General features: G+C 38.6%; 1 protein-coding gene across 1 annotated transcript in view; it reads right to left on the reverse strand.

Moving 5' to 3' along the window:
- Nucleotides 1-17,509, reverse strand: part of whrna (whirlin a) — a 165,291-nt gene that overhangs the window by 80,439 nt on the left and 67,343 nt on the right. The window contains exons 2-3 of the mRNA XM_042509509.1: nt 6,062-6,280; nt 606-731 (exon numbers count right to left, since the gene is read on the reverse strand). Of these exons, the coding sequence (XP_042365443.1) occupies nt 606-731; nt 6,062-6,280 (345 nt within the window). The remainder of the gene's footprint in view (nt 1-605; nt 732-6,061; nt 6,281-17,509) is intronic.

A 17,509-nucleotide genomic window follows, 5' to 3' on the forward strand; every position in this document is an offset into this window, starting at 1 on the left:
TTGACTGACATTCAGGAGGATTTTACCAGAAGTGAGCTGTCTTCCTAGCTAAAAAAAAGAAGAAAAAACACAACTTTTTTGGTAATTTAAACCAGTAAAAACACAAAATAAAGGAGGTTCCTGTTAAAAAAAAAACCAACTGTTTTTTTTTTAAACAATCTTGTCGTGTAGGGGCTGCTAACGCCAATGGCCCTGCAGACACATGGCGATCTCTGTAAACCAGGACCTGCTCCCTCTGTAGATATGAACATGTCCTTCTAAGGTAGGTTTTCCAAATTCAAATATTTGCTAGATTACCTTTGGCCTTCAAGTCAGACAACAGACATTTAAAATATTGAACTCTGTGGAAACTCTGATGGACATATTTCACCATTTTTCTGACTCGTATGTTGATATTCCATACATGCTTTTGGCACCAAAACTGTGAAGAGCAGCATGCCAAAAGGCCTTAGAAAAGGAAGGCTAAATATAGAGAGAGCTATTGTGTGCATTCCCCTGCAAGCAAGCCTGTGTGAGACAGTGCGTGCAAGACAGTGTGTGTGTGTGTGTGTGTGTGTGTGTGTGTGTGTGTGTGACAGCGAGTTAAAGATAGATTGAAGTGATACCTTGAGTCCTCCACACTCTGCTGCTGATCCCTGGTCCACTCCGGTGATGTAAATACCCAGAGCATATTCTGCTCCACCTCGGATCATGAGACCCAGAGACCGGCCGTCATCCAAAACCAAGTTGACCTATTCAAGACAGACAGAAAAAGAGATAACATAAGTAGGAGTTAAATATCTAAAAATTTAAAATGGCATTTTGCAGTTTCAATGGCATTGCTTGACAGGCTGCCAGACTCAACCACAGTGTGTTCACACTGTGAAACACAATGCATAGAAGAAATGACAGCTCGCTCTGAGCCAGCAGAAAAGACTTCAGGAGCTACTTAGGACTTAAGAGACATTAATGAGGAGGCTGAATCTGTTCGGATCGGAGGAATGGCTTGTTTGAATTGGTCAATCAATTTGTTTACAAGGCTCGTCCGTGTCAATCCCCCTGATAAACAAAGAGGACAACATCTGACACTGTTTGAATTCAAATAACCAACCAACCGTAATAATTGTAATCCTCAAACAAGAAATACTGGATGACTTCAAGATACATCTGCGGCAGTTCAGTTAAATATACAGGTGCAGGGTGGACATACATGACAACAAAATGACTTTAACTAAATAACCATTTAACTAGTTATTTCATCTTACTGTATTAAAAATAGAAAGCCCTCTATTTGAGCAGAATTACTTTATTTGTTTTCTGTTCAAACTATTTAAACAACCCTCTTGATTTTAAGTATTATAATTAATTATGTAGATACTAGATCTGCAGCAATAAATCAATTAGGTACTTTTTTAAAAAGAAGAAAGTCAGAAATCTCTGACTTCTTCTTCTTCAATTTCAATATTCTCTGCAAATTTAACCATCATCTGGTTGTTTGTCTTGCTGAACAAATTTGCACATTAATTTGTGATGTTGACGGGTTAGTCGAACTTTTAACCCCACACTGAAACATTTGCTTCATCATTGTCTCTTATTATTATTGTCTCAGATTCTTATGTATGCACGCGATATTTAACTAAACAAATTCATTATTTTGTGGTGCATTTTTTGTTGTTTAATATGCTAAAAAGTTGTTACTACTGATTGAAACCAAAGGCCAATAATGAGTCAAAATAGCTGCCAATGACAACATGGCAGTCATTAATGTTGAGCTCTATATTAGATAAAGTCATGAACCTGCACAGATTAAAGACAATGTCCACTCTGCACAAATTTAACATATTTTTTCACAGCAAAATGTGATATGTTTCACAGTAAAGCAGACCTGCCACATCTCCCCATCAGTGGGTCTGATAAGCAGGATGTAGAACTATAGGAACTACACTTGGCACAAAAAGATATAACCATATATATTGTATATATTTACCTCCCAGCTGCTGTGCTCTGCCTTGATCTATGAAAGACTAAGGTAGGCCTATTTGCTTTAGTTCCACAGGCTACAGGGTTTAATGAAGGGTTCATTTGTCGGCTAAAACTGCTTTATTCTAACCCACCGGCAGAGACTCCATCAGGTATAATCTGCTCTTTGTTTGGTGCCTGTGGGTCATCTCATCAACGCCGTCCCTTAACTCTGCAGCTATTTGCTTTGGCCCTTGAGCCTTTAGCTCACTTAATTCAGTAATCTTCTAATGTCAGAGCCATCTTTGTTCCTGGCACACAAAGTTACATGCTGATGATTTCCAAATGTTTACTAAAAGAAGTACTTCACCGCTGTTCAATATGGCCTTTTAATAAAATAGGGATGTCTATTAGGGCTGCTCCATTATGGCAAAAAGAATAATTACAATTACTTTGATTAATATTGAAATTCTGATTATTTAACGATGATTTAACATGATCCCCTCACTTTAATCAGCAGGTGGCAAGTAAGAGACAGGAGCTTGTCTTGATTCTTGAGGAATTGTTGCATTAATTCACTGACAAACAGCCTCAACTTTTCACACGTCGCACTGCTGTTTAACTCCACACTCACACACGCTGCACACATAATCTGGATCCAAAATGAGATACCAAAGTTTCAAAACAAAACAAAATAAAATACAAAACAGAACAACATTGGACTCATCATGCGGCACAAAATCATTTCATCTCAATTATCTTATTTTAAAAAACGAGGGAAGCCAAAATCGTAATGGAAAACAAAATGCAATTAATTGCCCAGCCCTTATGTCTACGGTGCAAGACATGAACCAACATGAATTACCTCAGGTAAGGGAGAACTTTTTCTGACATATATGCGGGAAAAATTTCCAGAAAAAAAAGGTTTCATAAAAATACTACTGCATGTTTTAGCATTTTTGAAATGTTCTTTGAAAGCTTAATTTAGAACATTTTGACAACAATTAAGGCCTTTTTTCAGACTGATGAATTCAGTACCTTTTAAGACTTTTTTTGTGGATCCACAGGAACCCTGGATCCCATGACTACCTAAACCACACCTTTTAAAATCTTAATTTCAGGAATGTCTATACTTTTTCACATGTTGAGATTTGACGCGTTTTCATCTGCAAAGATACAGATAAAGCTTTGAACATTAACAGTTGGTCAAGCCTACTCAGCCTTAACATAACTGAAAAAGAGTGTATTACACAGATAATGTTTTAAAAACTTTGATTCTTCTGTCTTTCCCCGGATTAACTCAACATTTTCAAAACACATTTAGTTTTAAAGCAAAGAGACCACATTAAAGTTTACAATGTCCAGTGAAAGAACTTCTGTTGTAACAAACTTTTAATTATACATTTTCCTTCATCACAATGAGTCCCTTGATTACTTGGTTTGGTCCTCATGTAGCTGTCTCTTGCCAAGATTGAAAAGCGAAAATCAGAAGCACCTTGGCAACTACAAGATAACACATATGCAAATATCTTTATTAAACAATGTCAGTTTCATCTCTGTTATTTTCCCGCCGGTGTCGGTTTGGCATCTGGCTCAGAAATCTTACTTTTATTCGAAGCATATGGCAGCCGTTCTTTTTTAATAACAACTGTCTGCTTACTGGAAGTGAGCCAGCCACCTTTGCTCAGCGGGAATATGGAAGCATTCATGCTCTCCATGACATTTATGCGGGACATGGTTTTAATTACCATGCTCATCCTTCTTTTATTGGCAGCACAACGCAGCTTTTAGGGCTCACAGTGTTCTCTGGCATCATCTGTTATCATGGAATCACTTCAATATGCTCTTTCTGTCTGAAAGGAGTCCCGGTGGTCGGGTGTCTCTGTTTTGTAAGGAAAGGAGTCTGAAGTGCTCTTGGAGCCTTTGTTCTGGACAAACAAGCCCATTTAATCACAGCATCGGGGACTCACGAATTCTACTACACATATTATAATAAGTGAAATTAGCACTGCCTATAGGAACTGCAGCCCATGAGAGGGGATGTAACGATCCAACAAACTGGGTCAATGTATCGATCCAATTATCAGCAGTCAAGGAAAAACCAATCAGAGCTGAGGAGTCTTTAATGCAGTCATCAATTTTATGAATCGCTCTGTGACCTGCCGTCAAACTAGGCTGCGCTGATCAAATAAGAAACACGATTCTGTAACTGTATTGCCTATTTCTCGCCTCAGATGTTTCCAGAAACAAATTTAAGTGTGCTGTTGAACTGTAACATGAGGAAGTTGGTCCAGCTAGTGCCTGGTAGTGGTAGCTAAACACACTAGACTACTAAAATATGTTCCTGAGTATTCATTTATTTATTTATTGTTGTTGTTTGTGTTCTTATTTAACTATTTTTTCATACGTGTGAGTGTGTGTGCTACAAATTTTCAAATGTTTATACATAGCTTGTCACCATGTATGTATATATTTTAAAGGAACTGCAGGACTTATATATAAATAAATACATAGACAGCAACTTTATTTACCCCATTATAAAACATTAGTCAGAAAAACAAGCCTGAAATTAAAAAATAAACACACAAAACAAAACAAAAAAATCAAAGCAAGGAAAAGATGCAAAAAAAGACAAAAAATGAGTAATTTTAAACACATAGCCTCATTCTAAAAGTTATTAGTTAAAAGTTAAAGTTAAATTTTTTTTTGATATTTTCCCAAAATTATTTTCTCTCTCCTTTTAAAAAACACACTCATTTTTAACTTATTTTCAGGTCATTTTCTTTTAACATTTTTCCCAGTTTATTGTGATTTGTGGGGTATCTCTTGCCAAGTTGCTCACTGCCTGATTTCCATTTTTTTAAAGCAACCAAATCAATTTGCTCAAGTTTCAAAGGTTTAAATGTTTGTGAAAGGTGCCTGAACGCTGCTAAAGAAAACTGATGCCAATCCTGGTTTCAAAGGATTGTAAATGATATAAAAGATCACAAAAGAACCAAACTATCTCCTTCTCACTGGATTAATATTTTTGAAACGTTACCTGTATGGCACTAACTACAGCTCCTATTAATGGAGCTGAAGCAGTTAAGATTAATGTGTGGCTCTCAGCTACTGAAAAATTGAAAGTTCTTGTGTAATAAATCTTTAAAACAGCTCTGACAGCTCCTTCCCTGCAGGTCGGGAGGTGGTGACAAGGTGGAGTTTTGTGGGACTGAAGGTCCAATTACTGTTATTGTTTAAAGTTTTTGATTTTTTCTTTAGTGTCCATCATCTTTTGTCAATTACTGAGTCCTACAAATATAATTCACTTTTATTCTTTCAGACAGCCATCAAAGTCTCCCTCTTCACATCAGTCGAGATTTGGTGACCACCCAAATGACTTAGACTCTTTAACAGCCACTACAACCAGGCAATGGAGATATAACATGATTCTAAAAATGCATGACCTCGATGTTTAAGAAAAAAGCGTGAGGAGTTACATGAAGAGTGAAGAAGAGTAGAGATTGGAGTCAAGGGACACAGAGACACACAGCAAAAAGATCTTCATTAGAAAAGTAAAAAAAACCCTGCAAAACTGCGCTGAATGTAAACAGAAGTTAGGATCCTTGTCTCAGTCGTCAGTTCACAGCATGACGCCTGTTACAGAAGCAAAACTTTTGTTGGTTCCTTTAGAGAAAGTTGGATATGACTCTTAACATATTTTTTTCAGTGCTACTTATAATTTATGGTTCAAACACTGTTACATTTTGCTGTTTTCTTTAGCTTAGCTTAATTTAGCTTGCCATGAATATTTGATTTTATATTTTTTAGCGTTAACTTTCAGGGTTTTGAAGAACTTTAAGAAATTATTCATGCAACTAATAAACTGGTACTACTTTTTTTTGCAAACAAACAAACAAATTAAAGTGCAAAATGGATGGAGGGGCTAATAAATGTTTTGTACAAATGCATGTGTGGCCACCTCTAGCATATTTAAAATGATGAATGATCATAAACAAAGTTATTATTGAGAATATGAATATTTTACTTCCCCCTCTGATAGTATACCCTTGAGGGTATAACTGAGATTTATGTTGGGAAAAAAAACTGAACTGAAACACTGTTCCATTATTCCAGTGCTCACCTTCTTCTCGTCTCCCTCCTGCAGTAGCTGCATGTTGCTGCGCCGCTGGCTGTCAGTTCTTCTCAGGGTGGCGCTCCGATGCTCAGGCAGGTCAGGAGGAGGCGACACACTCCGACCCTGAGGGTCAACCCAGGTATAAACATGGTTGGTGACGTAGCCACCTGGAATCCGCCCGACTGAACGCACAGAGAGGTTCAGCTTTTTACTGCCCTTCAGCACCTGAGGAGACAAGAGGAGAGGAAAGGAGAGTGAATTCAGGCTGAGCTGTAAACAGCATTTGTATTTGTATGAACATTTAAGAGTGCAAGTTCAAAGAGAAAAGAGTACCCACAAATCCAGACTTCAATCAATTTCATTTGATTTTAAAAGGCCCCAGAATACACCCAAAAAATACATGCATCTTACAATCATAGTTTAAGGTTGTTGCATGAATATAAGGTAGGATACACATCACTAAATTTGGGCAAAAAAATAAAGATTATAGAGAAGCAACCAATTTTTGCAGTGCTTCTGACAGCAAAAAACCCCAAATGACCAAACACCCCCCCCACACACACACACAACAAACACATTTCTAACAAATTTCTGCTGAAAATTGCTGCTGGCTGTGCCTCATTGCCTTCTGATAGCTTGCTCTATGTGCAATCCCTCTGCAGATCAATGTTTTCCCATGTGCCCGGTGGTCTGGAGAAATCAGACCGACCAGAGTTGAGGCTCTTAATGATCAAACAATCCTTGCAGACCACAAACACAAACAGGACCTCTGCTTTCATTTCAGACTAAAAATGATCACAAATACTGCCAGTTTAAAAACGGATATTACTGCAGCACAGCGTGAGTATAATGCTTTAACTTCTAAGTTGATGAATTTTGAACAAAATGAAAAAGTTTCTGTATTTTGCTCAACAGTTTTCATATATTTTGCTATATCAAAGGGATAAAGGGAAATGTTGGTATTTTCCAATCTGAACCCTATTTAACTGACTGGTGGGAAACCTTTTTTAATTTTTTTATTTGGTGTAGTACTGTGTAACCCGCCAGCTGGCAGCCCTAAAACAAGCTGCAATGAAACCATTTCACGCATGTTTGCATCGTGAGTGTCTGTGCACGGAAAGTGTTTGTTTTTGCCGCTGACAGATACAAAATTGTTGCTATAATCAAACATTTGTCTTTACGTTTTCACTTTATCTGATCTGTTTCTTATTGTCTTGCTCAAGATTAAGTCTCATTTTGAAGTCTTGCAAGAGGAATTATTGCAGGAAGTCATTAAGAAACAGACTGGATCAAGTGGAAGATGAGATTTTATTTCTCTGTAGTGTCCTTACCATAATGCTGTCAGGTATTAACAATCTGAACCTGCCTGTGGCAAAAGCACTTTTAATAGGTGTTTATTGCTGATGCACTATTGTTACATTGCAGCCCCTTTTGCGAATGCCAGCTGCAGCACTCTTTCAATAATTGACCAAAGTCTACAAGTGTTGTTCCCATTCGTCTAGACACAAAAACATGAGCAAATACACCAAAGCCATATCAAATCCAATCACTCAAAATCAAAATCCTCATCCAAATGAGGATCATTGTTGCAATCATGTGAATATGTGAGACATCTTTTAAGACAGTCACTTCTAAATGGTGAACCTGTTCATGATCCAAGGCCTGAGGTCTGACCCAGGAACTCTTTTGGTTTCTTGAAGACCTACAAGCCAGGAAAACAAGGAATGTTGTAGAGATATTTTTGATTCACATCTACTGGCTCATTATGACAGTCAAGTCACTGAGGCCTGTGGAGAAATCTCATCTCAATTGCTTGCGTCAGCAACCTGTTGAGAGACTGAACCGATTCTATCTGTGAATTCTAAATGTTTCCAGCTCTCTTGTACCAAAAGCAAATCGCAACCAAAAGTCAACTTAGAAATTCTTTGTTTGATATACTAGAGCAATGCACATTAAACATCACATATAACTTGTGGTTTGATTTTAAAATGTGTTTCCATGAGCGGAATATAAGTGAAAGTTAAAGTGAAAAACTGTAAGACGTATATCCTGGATGAAGAAAGTGATTTCTATACAAAGGAAACATCCTCCCTGTCTCCATCATCATCTGGAAAATTTCTTCTCTTGATGTAAATTAAACATTTTTTAATATTGCTATTTGGAATAATTTTAACGGTGGATTGTTGTGGTTTCATGATTCAGCCATTTTTATGCCTACTTCACACACCTATTTATAACAAGGCCTTCTTTCTCTTCTTTTAAAACTCTAATCCCCTGTCAGTTTCATTACTTTTATGTTTTTTATTACTTGTTTTTGCAATCAATAAAAACTTCAAGAAGTCTTTTCTGCTGACTGTGTGTGAGGTTGGTGAAAAGACTTTTCAAAGTAGCTCTGTGTTCTTTATCAAACATAATGTCTCTCTATTGTCTTCTCCGGTCAACCACAAATAATGCCAACCCTCGCATTAATCTCCCCTTATCTGTCTTCTTCCGACAATACTTACAAAGAACTACTAAATGCTACTGCTGAAATGCCTAATAACATATGCCGAAAGCAACAACTAAAATCATTACTTGTATTGTAGACCGCAGAGGAGACCCATCTCCTTGAGCACAACGATCCAGCTGAATCAATTTCACAATCCTGATTTGTGCTGAGAGATAATAACTCTGAGGCAACAAAACCCTGTCAGCACTGAAGATCACTGACTGGACCAAAATGCTGGTCATCACTCCCTCCCTCTTCCAACTCCTACCAACTTTACGGTAAGCATCGATGCAGAAGTGTAGATAAAAGTTTACATGGATAAGTTCAGCAACACATGAGCAGACACACTGCTACTAGCCTTCACTCACAGAGCAAGAGTTACATAAAACTACAAGACAACATGAAGCCAAAAAATCAAATTGCCAGTCTTTTTATTTTATTCTTATGTCAAAATTTTGACAGCAGTGATTTCAAAGGCCAGTCACCAGCTCATAACATGTGTCACATCCCTGTGAGCCCTCAGATATCACCAGGGGGTCCTGCAAATCAAAATATAATTAGCATCACACTGACTGAACATGTTGCAAAAATAAACTGGGAGGAATTTTTTTTAATAAAATGTTGAAGGGAGATTTCAAAATACACAATGCAGTGTCTTGAATATTTTAATAGTTTAGTTGGTAATAGCATTCCAAAGTCACATATATACTTTCGTCAACACTTATTTCCTGGTTGTACTAAATATCAAAGTACACAGATTTCGTGTACACTAACCATCAGTAGTAGCTGGCCAACAGAGGGCCCTGTGGTGCCGCCCCACCATTTCCACAACGTGATATCATCCCTGCATGTCAAATTTTGCTGCTCGGTCCGAAGCCCTGAGTGTTACTAAAATGATGACGGAGAAAGCCTTCAAAGTTGTATCCTGACACATAAGGGGGTCAGAAGTAAGCAGAGATCAGGGGCAAGGCTTAAACTGGTCTTTCACAAAAACTTGTCGTATGTACATTTGCTTTTTACCCATAAGAAAACTGGCTAAAAATAGGCAATAGACTCTGATAGCAGATAGCTCTGCTGCATACTGTGCAGGTTTTGCCACTCATTCTTTTATTTGAGGCAGCCCATTATGATATCAAAATCTGGTGCCATGTATTGATTTTCTATTTTTGGAGCTTGATCGTTCATTAGCAGCACTGTTGGAATAAATATAACCTTCAGTTATTCACTGCAATACACTCTTGTGGTGCAGAGCACACTGGCACAGATGCAGCAGCAGAACGCCAGGTGCAGCGAAAGTAAAACTTCACCGTTCATTGTGCTGGTTCTAGTAGTTTCCTCTCACTGGCCTCTGCAGCTGCTGCTCCTCTCGCCCATCGATCTGATCTGATCAGATCAGGTCTGATCGAATTGACAAATCGATTATTAACCCTTAGACACCCTTAAATTGTAGATAATTATAAGGTCTTTGCACTACTTATTTGCCTTAATTAAGGATGTTTCATAATAAAACATTATTTGAGCTCAGCAAATACAAAAAAAGGCATTGTAATTTATCTATGTACAATAATGTAACACATTAGTTGGTCTGTACTTTAGACTACTATTATGGAACTGGGACACAGCGATAATTATGTTGACATGAGCTGTTTAAGTGGAGGACAGCTCTATGGGATGATAATGAAATCACTGCAGAACCTTTAAAATTGCACTGCAATCTTCAAGCAGGTTTTAACTCAAATTACTGGGGTGTTTTCTTATTTGCTGATTTATTTATTTATTCATTCATTTTTGATCCAAGCACATTGGCTTGGCTTCTCATTTTGCCAACCAGCTATGGAGCATCACTTTGATTTATAGTTCGTAACAGACCTTATCATGGTGCATGCTGGCCTGAGAAATGTTACCGCATTTGGGGGAAATGGAGGAAGAAGGCAAAATGAGCAGTGTGCTTTTGATGCAATGTGAAGCAGGAGTGCTAGGAGTTAGGGCAAAATGACACACAAGGAGAAAAAGGAAGATGGAAGGTAATGGAGGAGAAGAGGATAAGGCAGAGCGGTGGGTAACAGGCGGCTCCATCCTGTGAATAAGAAACAGCGGTAATCAACTAAGCAGCAGTGGTACAGTGGCCATAATGCGCCGTCCCTGTAGGAAAGTGCTGATTGTGATACTGGGCCGATGAAGCTCAGCCTTGCTTTCAAACAGAACAAACAGCGCTGGGAAAATAATGGAATCTATACCATGGCATAATAGGAAATGGCAAGGGCAGGTAAACTGCTTTCAGATGATGCTACAGAAAAAAACAATACCCTCTCACGAGAGTCCAGCAAATCCATTTTTTACACAAAAGCTGACTGCACAAAGCCCGGCTGTAGAATCCATCCAGTTTCATCCTCTAGATATGCATGGCCATATGCTGTAAGAGATTTAAAGTTACCTGCTGGCAAGAAAATTACAGAGTAAGAAATGACTTCTGAGCCATGAGGGATTCAACTATAACCCCTGATTTTATAAAGATTCTGTATCATATGGCTTGAACGCAGCCCATATGCTTCGAAATTAAGTTTGTATAAGCTTTGATTAATTTGAAAGAGCAAATAGGTTTAAGATAAACTTAATGCTGAGCAAATTAGATTTTCTTATTGACATAATGAGGAAATGTTGCTTACTAACCGACCTGGCAAGTCTCAAAAATATTCACTCATAATGTATTCAATTTGTTTTCTGCCAAATAGACAATCTTGGGGTGACCTCTAGTTCGTCAGGTAGAGTGTGCGCCCCATATTCCTGAGGCTTCTAGGCCCAGGTTCGAGTCCGGCCTGCGGCCCTTTGCTGCGTGTCATTCTCCCCTCTCTCTCCCACATTTCCTGTCTCTCTGAAGCTGTCCTATGAATAAAGGGAAATGCCCAAAATAATCTTAAAATGGATAATCTTTTATTAAACTAACTTGAAAGAGGATGTTTGAAAAGTTGTCTTTGGATATGTCTGTTTAAGTCTGTTCATGATTACAAACAATAAAAATTTAAATCTAACATTTTTCCACAACAAGCAAACTGCAGTTTCACTGGCTGCAGATTCGCTGAGGCATTTTTGCTCGAGGGAAAGTAGTCAATAAAGGCCAAAAAACTCTCTAAAATGCTTCATGTTGTTTTGTTGTTGTTTTTTTTATCTGTCATTAAAAACAACTGAGATTTGATGCTGGGCTCAGTTTGTTGAAATCAACTCACTTAATGAGACATGAAATAAAAGAAAAACTGCAAAGTTGGCAACACTGGGCCCCTAATGGAGTTAAACCCCCACTGCTCTACCTGATGTCCAATCCAAGAACACAAAGTCTCTGCTTTCATGGGAGTTCAGAGGAGGTTTTGGTTTGGGCAGGTGGATTTATGTGAGTGAAAGGCGGTCCCCCAATCGTCTGTTAAAAGCATCTCTTCTTCAGCACTGGCAGATGATTTGGCTGCAGATATGAAACCACTCAACGCTAATTGTTCCCGTGAATTGCAAACGCTTGATAAGGTGTCGTGAACACACACAATGCACAGGTGAAATCAAGTTCATCAAAGCGTGCAATCTCTGGACGGAGTCACACACACAAACACACCAACCTGCAAACACACGGATCGGATGCATGAAAGTGATACAGACACACAAAGTATTGGAAACCAAAAAGCATCCAGGCAAATTGCCTTTCACCATGTTTATTTGCTGCTGTCAGAAGAGATCTGTCAACCACAGGGGATCGGTTTTACTCCTACACAAACACACACGCCACTGATATTTGAAAGAAAAGTCTACCGCTGTGAATACACTTCCTCCATACTACTACAAGAACAACTATCTATCTAAATTCTATATTTCTAGTATGCACAATTTGCCTGTAAGTGGCAAAATCAAGCACCTTAAAATAAATTAATGGTGAAAAAATGCTCAGAGTGGTTACATCGCAGTGTTTTTCATCACTGTTGGCTGCAGCCCTGCCACTCAGTGCTGGGCCAATTTCAAAAATTGTTGTTCCCATTAGTCACTTGGACACAAAAACATGGGAAAATAGGTTCCAGGTTGAAAAATACCAAGTTACCCTTTAAAAACGGGTCAGCAGATTAAAAGGACTCATTACGCTTTGTTGGCACCGCTGCACTGTGGGTCCACCATGTGTTTGTCCAATTACAACAGCCAGCAGTGACAACAGGCTTGGTGGGCTCTGGAGAACAAGCAAGCTGTAACAAAACTAGAATGTGTGTGTTTGATGGCTTGTTGCAAAATCCGAGTACGGCTGGGAGGCAAGCGGACTGTCAGCAGTGTGAATGGATCATAGCCATTGATGCCGTGCAGCGTTGGCACAATTTTCAAAGTCCGATCCATCTATCAGCTGAATGTGTTTGTGCCTTTGGGAGCGAGGCAAAGCGTGTAACCAGCAGCGAGCGAGGCCTGTGAGACTGTCGATGAAGTGTTTCCCTGACACTGAGCGAGAGCAAAGAATAAACGCAGGAATCACATGTTCTCGCTCTCACATTGGTTCAGTTTGCATGTGTCACACTGACGAGTAGACCCCCGATGTGCCACTTTCACAGCGTGCACAGTGCAGTCAGAATACATTACAACAACAATATGTTTTTATTATTTGGGCTCCAGTATATTGGACATAAAATGTAACACTGGCTGTAGGGTTTTTAGGTTTATTGCTGTTTAATGCATTTTACTGAACCTGAAGACCAAAATAAACATAACGATTAGACTCTGAGTTCATAATCCTGGCATTTTAGCTGAGGGTGTTACCAGACACTTTGGGTGAACAGTTTGATAATAACAGACCTTGTATACTCACTTTGACAAGATAAAGGGAATGCACAGGCCAACGATCAAATCAAAGAAACCAGACTGAAATGACTTCGAAATAATGGTGGCTACAGTAAAGGCATGGCAGGACATCAGCAAAGAAAATGCCAAGCGTCTACTGATGGTTTTGGGTCCGTTTGAAGAACTTTGCATACTAGATGGCTCTAGTGTGGCTACCAATCTTTCAGGCCACTGTATATATGCATACTGTTCATCTTTTAAAGAAAACTTAAAATCACAGCCCAAAATTAGGATTTCAGACTGATACCCTTTATCCATCCAGGTGATCATGAGATCCTCTGCTGCTGTTCTGCACCAATATATCTTTTCTGCAAAACAAAAGAGACTTTTTAGCTGTACCAGTTTGCTTATAAGAACGGTTGAAGCTACCTAACTGGTTCACACAATTTCTAGACATCCAAACAAAAAACCCAACGCCAATGCAAGAGCCAATTTGATAGATTTTTTAAATCAGTATTCAATACAATTCAAGCAGATATTTTGGCATCAAAATGGTCCAGGGTTGTTTGGCTTTTCACGTTCTATACCCACAATTCTTGTACCGATACACCAAATTATTAAATCTTTAAATGTTCACTTGATACAGCTTTAATATCTCTGTTAAGTAAGTCGGGAAGCCCCAGGCTACAAGTGGTTGAGTGAAGTGATAACAATGCTCTTGAGATTAACGCAAACAAAATGGGGGAAATTGTATTTAACCATCTGACTCTTACAACAATCCTATTAACTGTAATGAAAAAAATCAAGCGAGTGTTTCACAAAAATACCTGGGGGTAATGATAGACAATTTGTTATCTTGGAAAGACCACGCCGAATCTATCTGCAAGAGGACAAAACAAATAATTTATTTTCTCTGCTGCCTAAGGTCTTTTGGAGCAAGTAGAAAAAATCTTCTTTTGTTTTTTTTATTTCCGAGACTATGAGTGCTCTTCAATATTGCTATTCTAAAGGGTTCAGGTGCCTGCCCACCACTTTAAAGTCAAAACTGCTTGGCATTGGCATCCCAATTGTTATTTTAAACATCCGTATTGGCCCAGAATTTCACATCATCATATACTACATAGGTATAAGTTAAAAACTAGCAGACATGAACATTCCTCTATTGTTTACTACTTCTCCAACACACAGGCTACACTGAAAGTGAGCCACAGCCTCACACTAAATAAAAACAGGCATGTGCACATAAATAAGGCAGATAATTGAAAAAGACCAGCAGGTGGATCTGCCATGCTATTTTGCTCTAACAGCTACATGGACCTCCAGGGACTAATTTCTCTGTTTACCTTCAGTTAGACTCAATATTAACTTTTTGATTATTTCTGCTAAGTGTTTCTGAAAGCTCTTGTGTCCCACTTGCCCCGATCAATGTTGTTGAGCAATTGACCAATTGTCATTATGGACAAAAATATAAGACCCTGACTATCAAATACAAGTTTCATTTAAAATCCAACGGTTAGAGAAACTACATGCTGATTTACATACTCGTGTCTTTTGCGTGTACTGTTTTGCCACACATGTAAGAATGCACATGTACATTTGTCAGACATAGAGAAACAGTTAAGGCCCCAAACGAAGTAAACATTTAGAGGGATTAATGAGTAATTGACAAGGCCGCCAACACAGAGACTTAATGGAACCAAGTCATCAATCACAGGGATTAGCCAGAGGGAAACATCCACAATGCTCTGCCCAAGCCATCTCTGCTAATCCTCCCATTCCCCAATCCATCTCTCACTCTTTTTCTCTCTTTAATTTGAATAAATACCCTAGACCACCTGCACGAGCACACACGTACACACACACATTAATGCAGGATGCATATTAAATACAAACGAGACAATGCTGCAGACAGAAAATTTGCAAAAAAATATTAAAATTATAGTAATTAACACATCAGCATGAACACTGTAACTACCTACCAGTTCTCCTGTCTCATCTTTCTTTTCATTTTTTTCTGTAGTTGAGCTCATCCTTCAGTCATCCACTGGGGAATCACTCCATATTATAATATCTATAAGGCTCCAGTATTGCTACACTATTGTCATTTATCATTTTAAAGTGAACAGGGAGGTAGATAAATGCTGGCTTTCTGAAAAATGACAGGGCGGTTAGAGAGAAATGTTTAGCTGTTATCACTGTGAGTGTGCGCGTGAGGAGGCAACAAAGTTCAATCTTATGTGAAAGACTTCAAAACATACTTTTTAACAGATTTTTTACCACACGGATAACAGATTCACTTCTGGCACACACATACTGAACACACTGAGCCGATGAGTAAATGCCTTATGACAGTAAAACCCCATTCTATAGACAACATTAAAGAAAAATTGTAAAGAGATGGTAACTTTTCAATCAAATGAGAACTGACTGAATGTGTGTAAACTTGCATAAGTGTGAAGCAACTTTGGTTGGAAATGTTTTATTTGTTTTTTAATTTTTTTAATCACACTGAAGCAGAAAGCACATTTCCTGGAGGGGATGCCAAATGTTCAGTGATTAGGCGTTTTATGAGAATCTCACAAAACACTAAAAACCATTCTTAATACTGATCTGCCCTTGGAATTTTCCACACATTTTTGTTTAGGACGTGCTGATTTTCAGACAAAGTGCCTTGATTAACATATGTTTAGTATTTTGATATCTGCTTGCAAAAAAAGGCTTCACAAGGTGCTGGTTACCTCCCGTTAGCCCCCCACAATACAGGAGTGGATAGATATAATAAATTATATTTTTGTTATGAAAAAGATTACGTTTTCTCGTCATCTTCAGATCAGAAAATGTGTTCTTTGAGTTCTAGAAAAAGTGGGTGAAATACGTAAGACAATTGCAGACAGATTTTGTGGAAGTATAGCATAAATGACCCTATTATGTTTTTCTTTCCTGACTGCTATTTTATTTTTTTCTCAAGTCTCCTCCTGTCATATTTTACTTTTATGTGTACACGTCATCCCTGTGTCTTGATGTATATTCTGTACCATAATCTGCTGTCCAAAAAATAAAGTATTTAAGAACGAGTCGATGAGGCTGGGCATTAACATGGGGACCTTAGGGACACGTTATTGGCATCGGAAATAACAAACAGTGACAGTTAATTAATCCTTTATATGACTTCACGACACAATGCCAAACATTTTTTTGATTCCATCTCTTTAAATACGAAAATGTGCTGCTTCTCTCTGTTTTATTTTACCCTGCACAATAGCTGGATTCCCAAGATATTTCAAGATCACGTGAAAATCCATCTTGCCCGGCTTCAAGTAATGTGTTTATGTCCCATCAGCCTCCTGTGAGGAGCTACTGGCAGCTACAGGCATGTTCAAGTGTGTGTGGGGACACGGAGAGGCGACTGTCCAAAACAATGATGAGGGCTCCTAAAGAGGTTGTAGTAGATGCTGCAATTAGTTGCATCCAAGCTGGAGAGTATTTCTTCATTGACAGAAGAGCAAAGAAGGCTTTTCTTCATGGAAAAGGTGTTTTTGCTTTTTCTCTTGACTGGCCTTAGCAAGAATTTGATTTACCAACTGGCACAACTCCATCTGATTGGTTTAAGTCAACCTGTGATAGACGCTAGCAGACAAATGGATCATCCAAATTTCCAAACAGTTTCCAAAAACTTCTCAGATGGTTCTGTGTAACAGCGGGGTACACTAGATGAGGAAGTGCCAAAAAGTGTAACGATTTTCAATGGAGAGCTGCCTGCTTCCCTTCAGCATCCCTATAAACTAATTAGGCTATTCCACTGCATCTACAGCTAAAATTCAATTCTTTGAATATCATTGACGTGTGTTTTTTCCACCCACCACCTCTCCATCATCATAACCTCCTGGATGTCCAGGGAGATTCAAGTGAAAGCGTCCATCAACCACCTGCTGACTTAACTCTTACACCAGTGTCTCCATTCGAGGGGATCCTGTACGGATGCAAATGCTCTATTTTGACTCTAATCTCCAACGTCTTTCACAGCTGCTAACCTCCCCAAATACTGTTACACACTTCTAACTCCTTGTTGAACTAAAGAAACAAAACGATTAAGGGTTTTATTTTGGTATGCCACATCCACCGGGGTTATCATAAAGTTCTTTATGGTTTTCTACTGTGTGACTCTGTTTGTA

The sequence above is a fragment of the Plectropomus leopardus genome, chromosome 20, assembly GCF_008729295.1.
Source record: "Plectropomus leopardus isolate mb chromosome 20, YSFRI_Pleo_2.0, whole genome shotgun sequence".
NCBI classification, from domain to species: Eukaryota; Metazoa; Chordata; class Actinopteri; order Perciformes; family Serranidae; genus Plectropomus; species Plectropomus leopardus.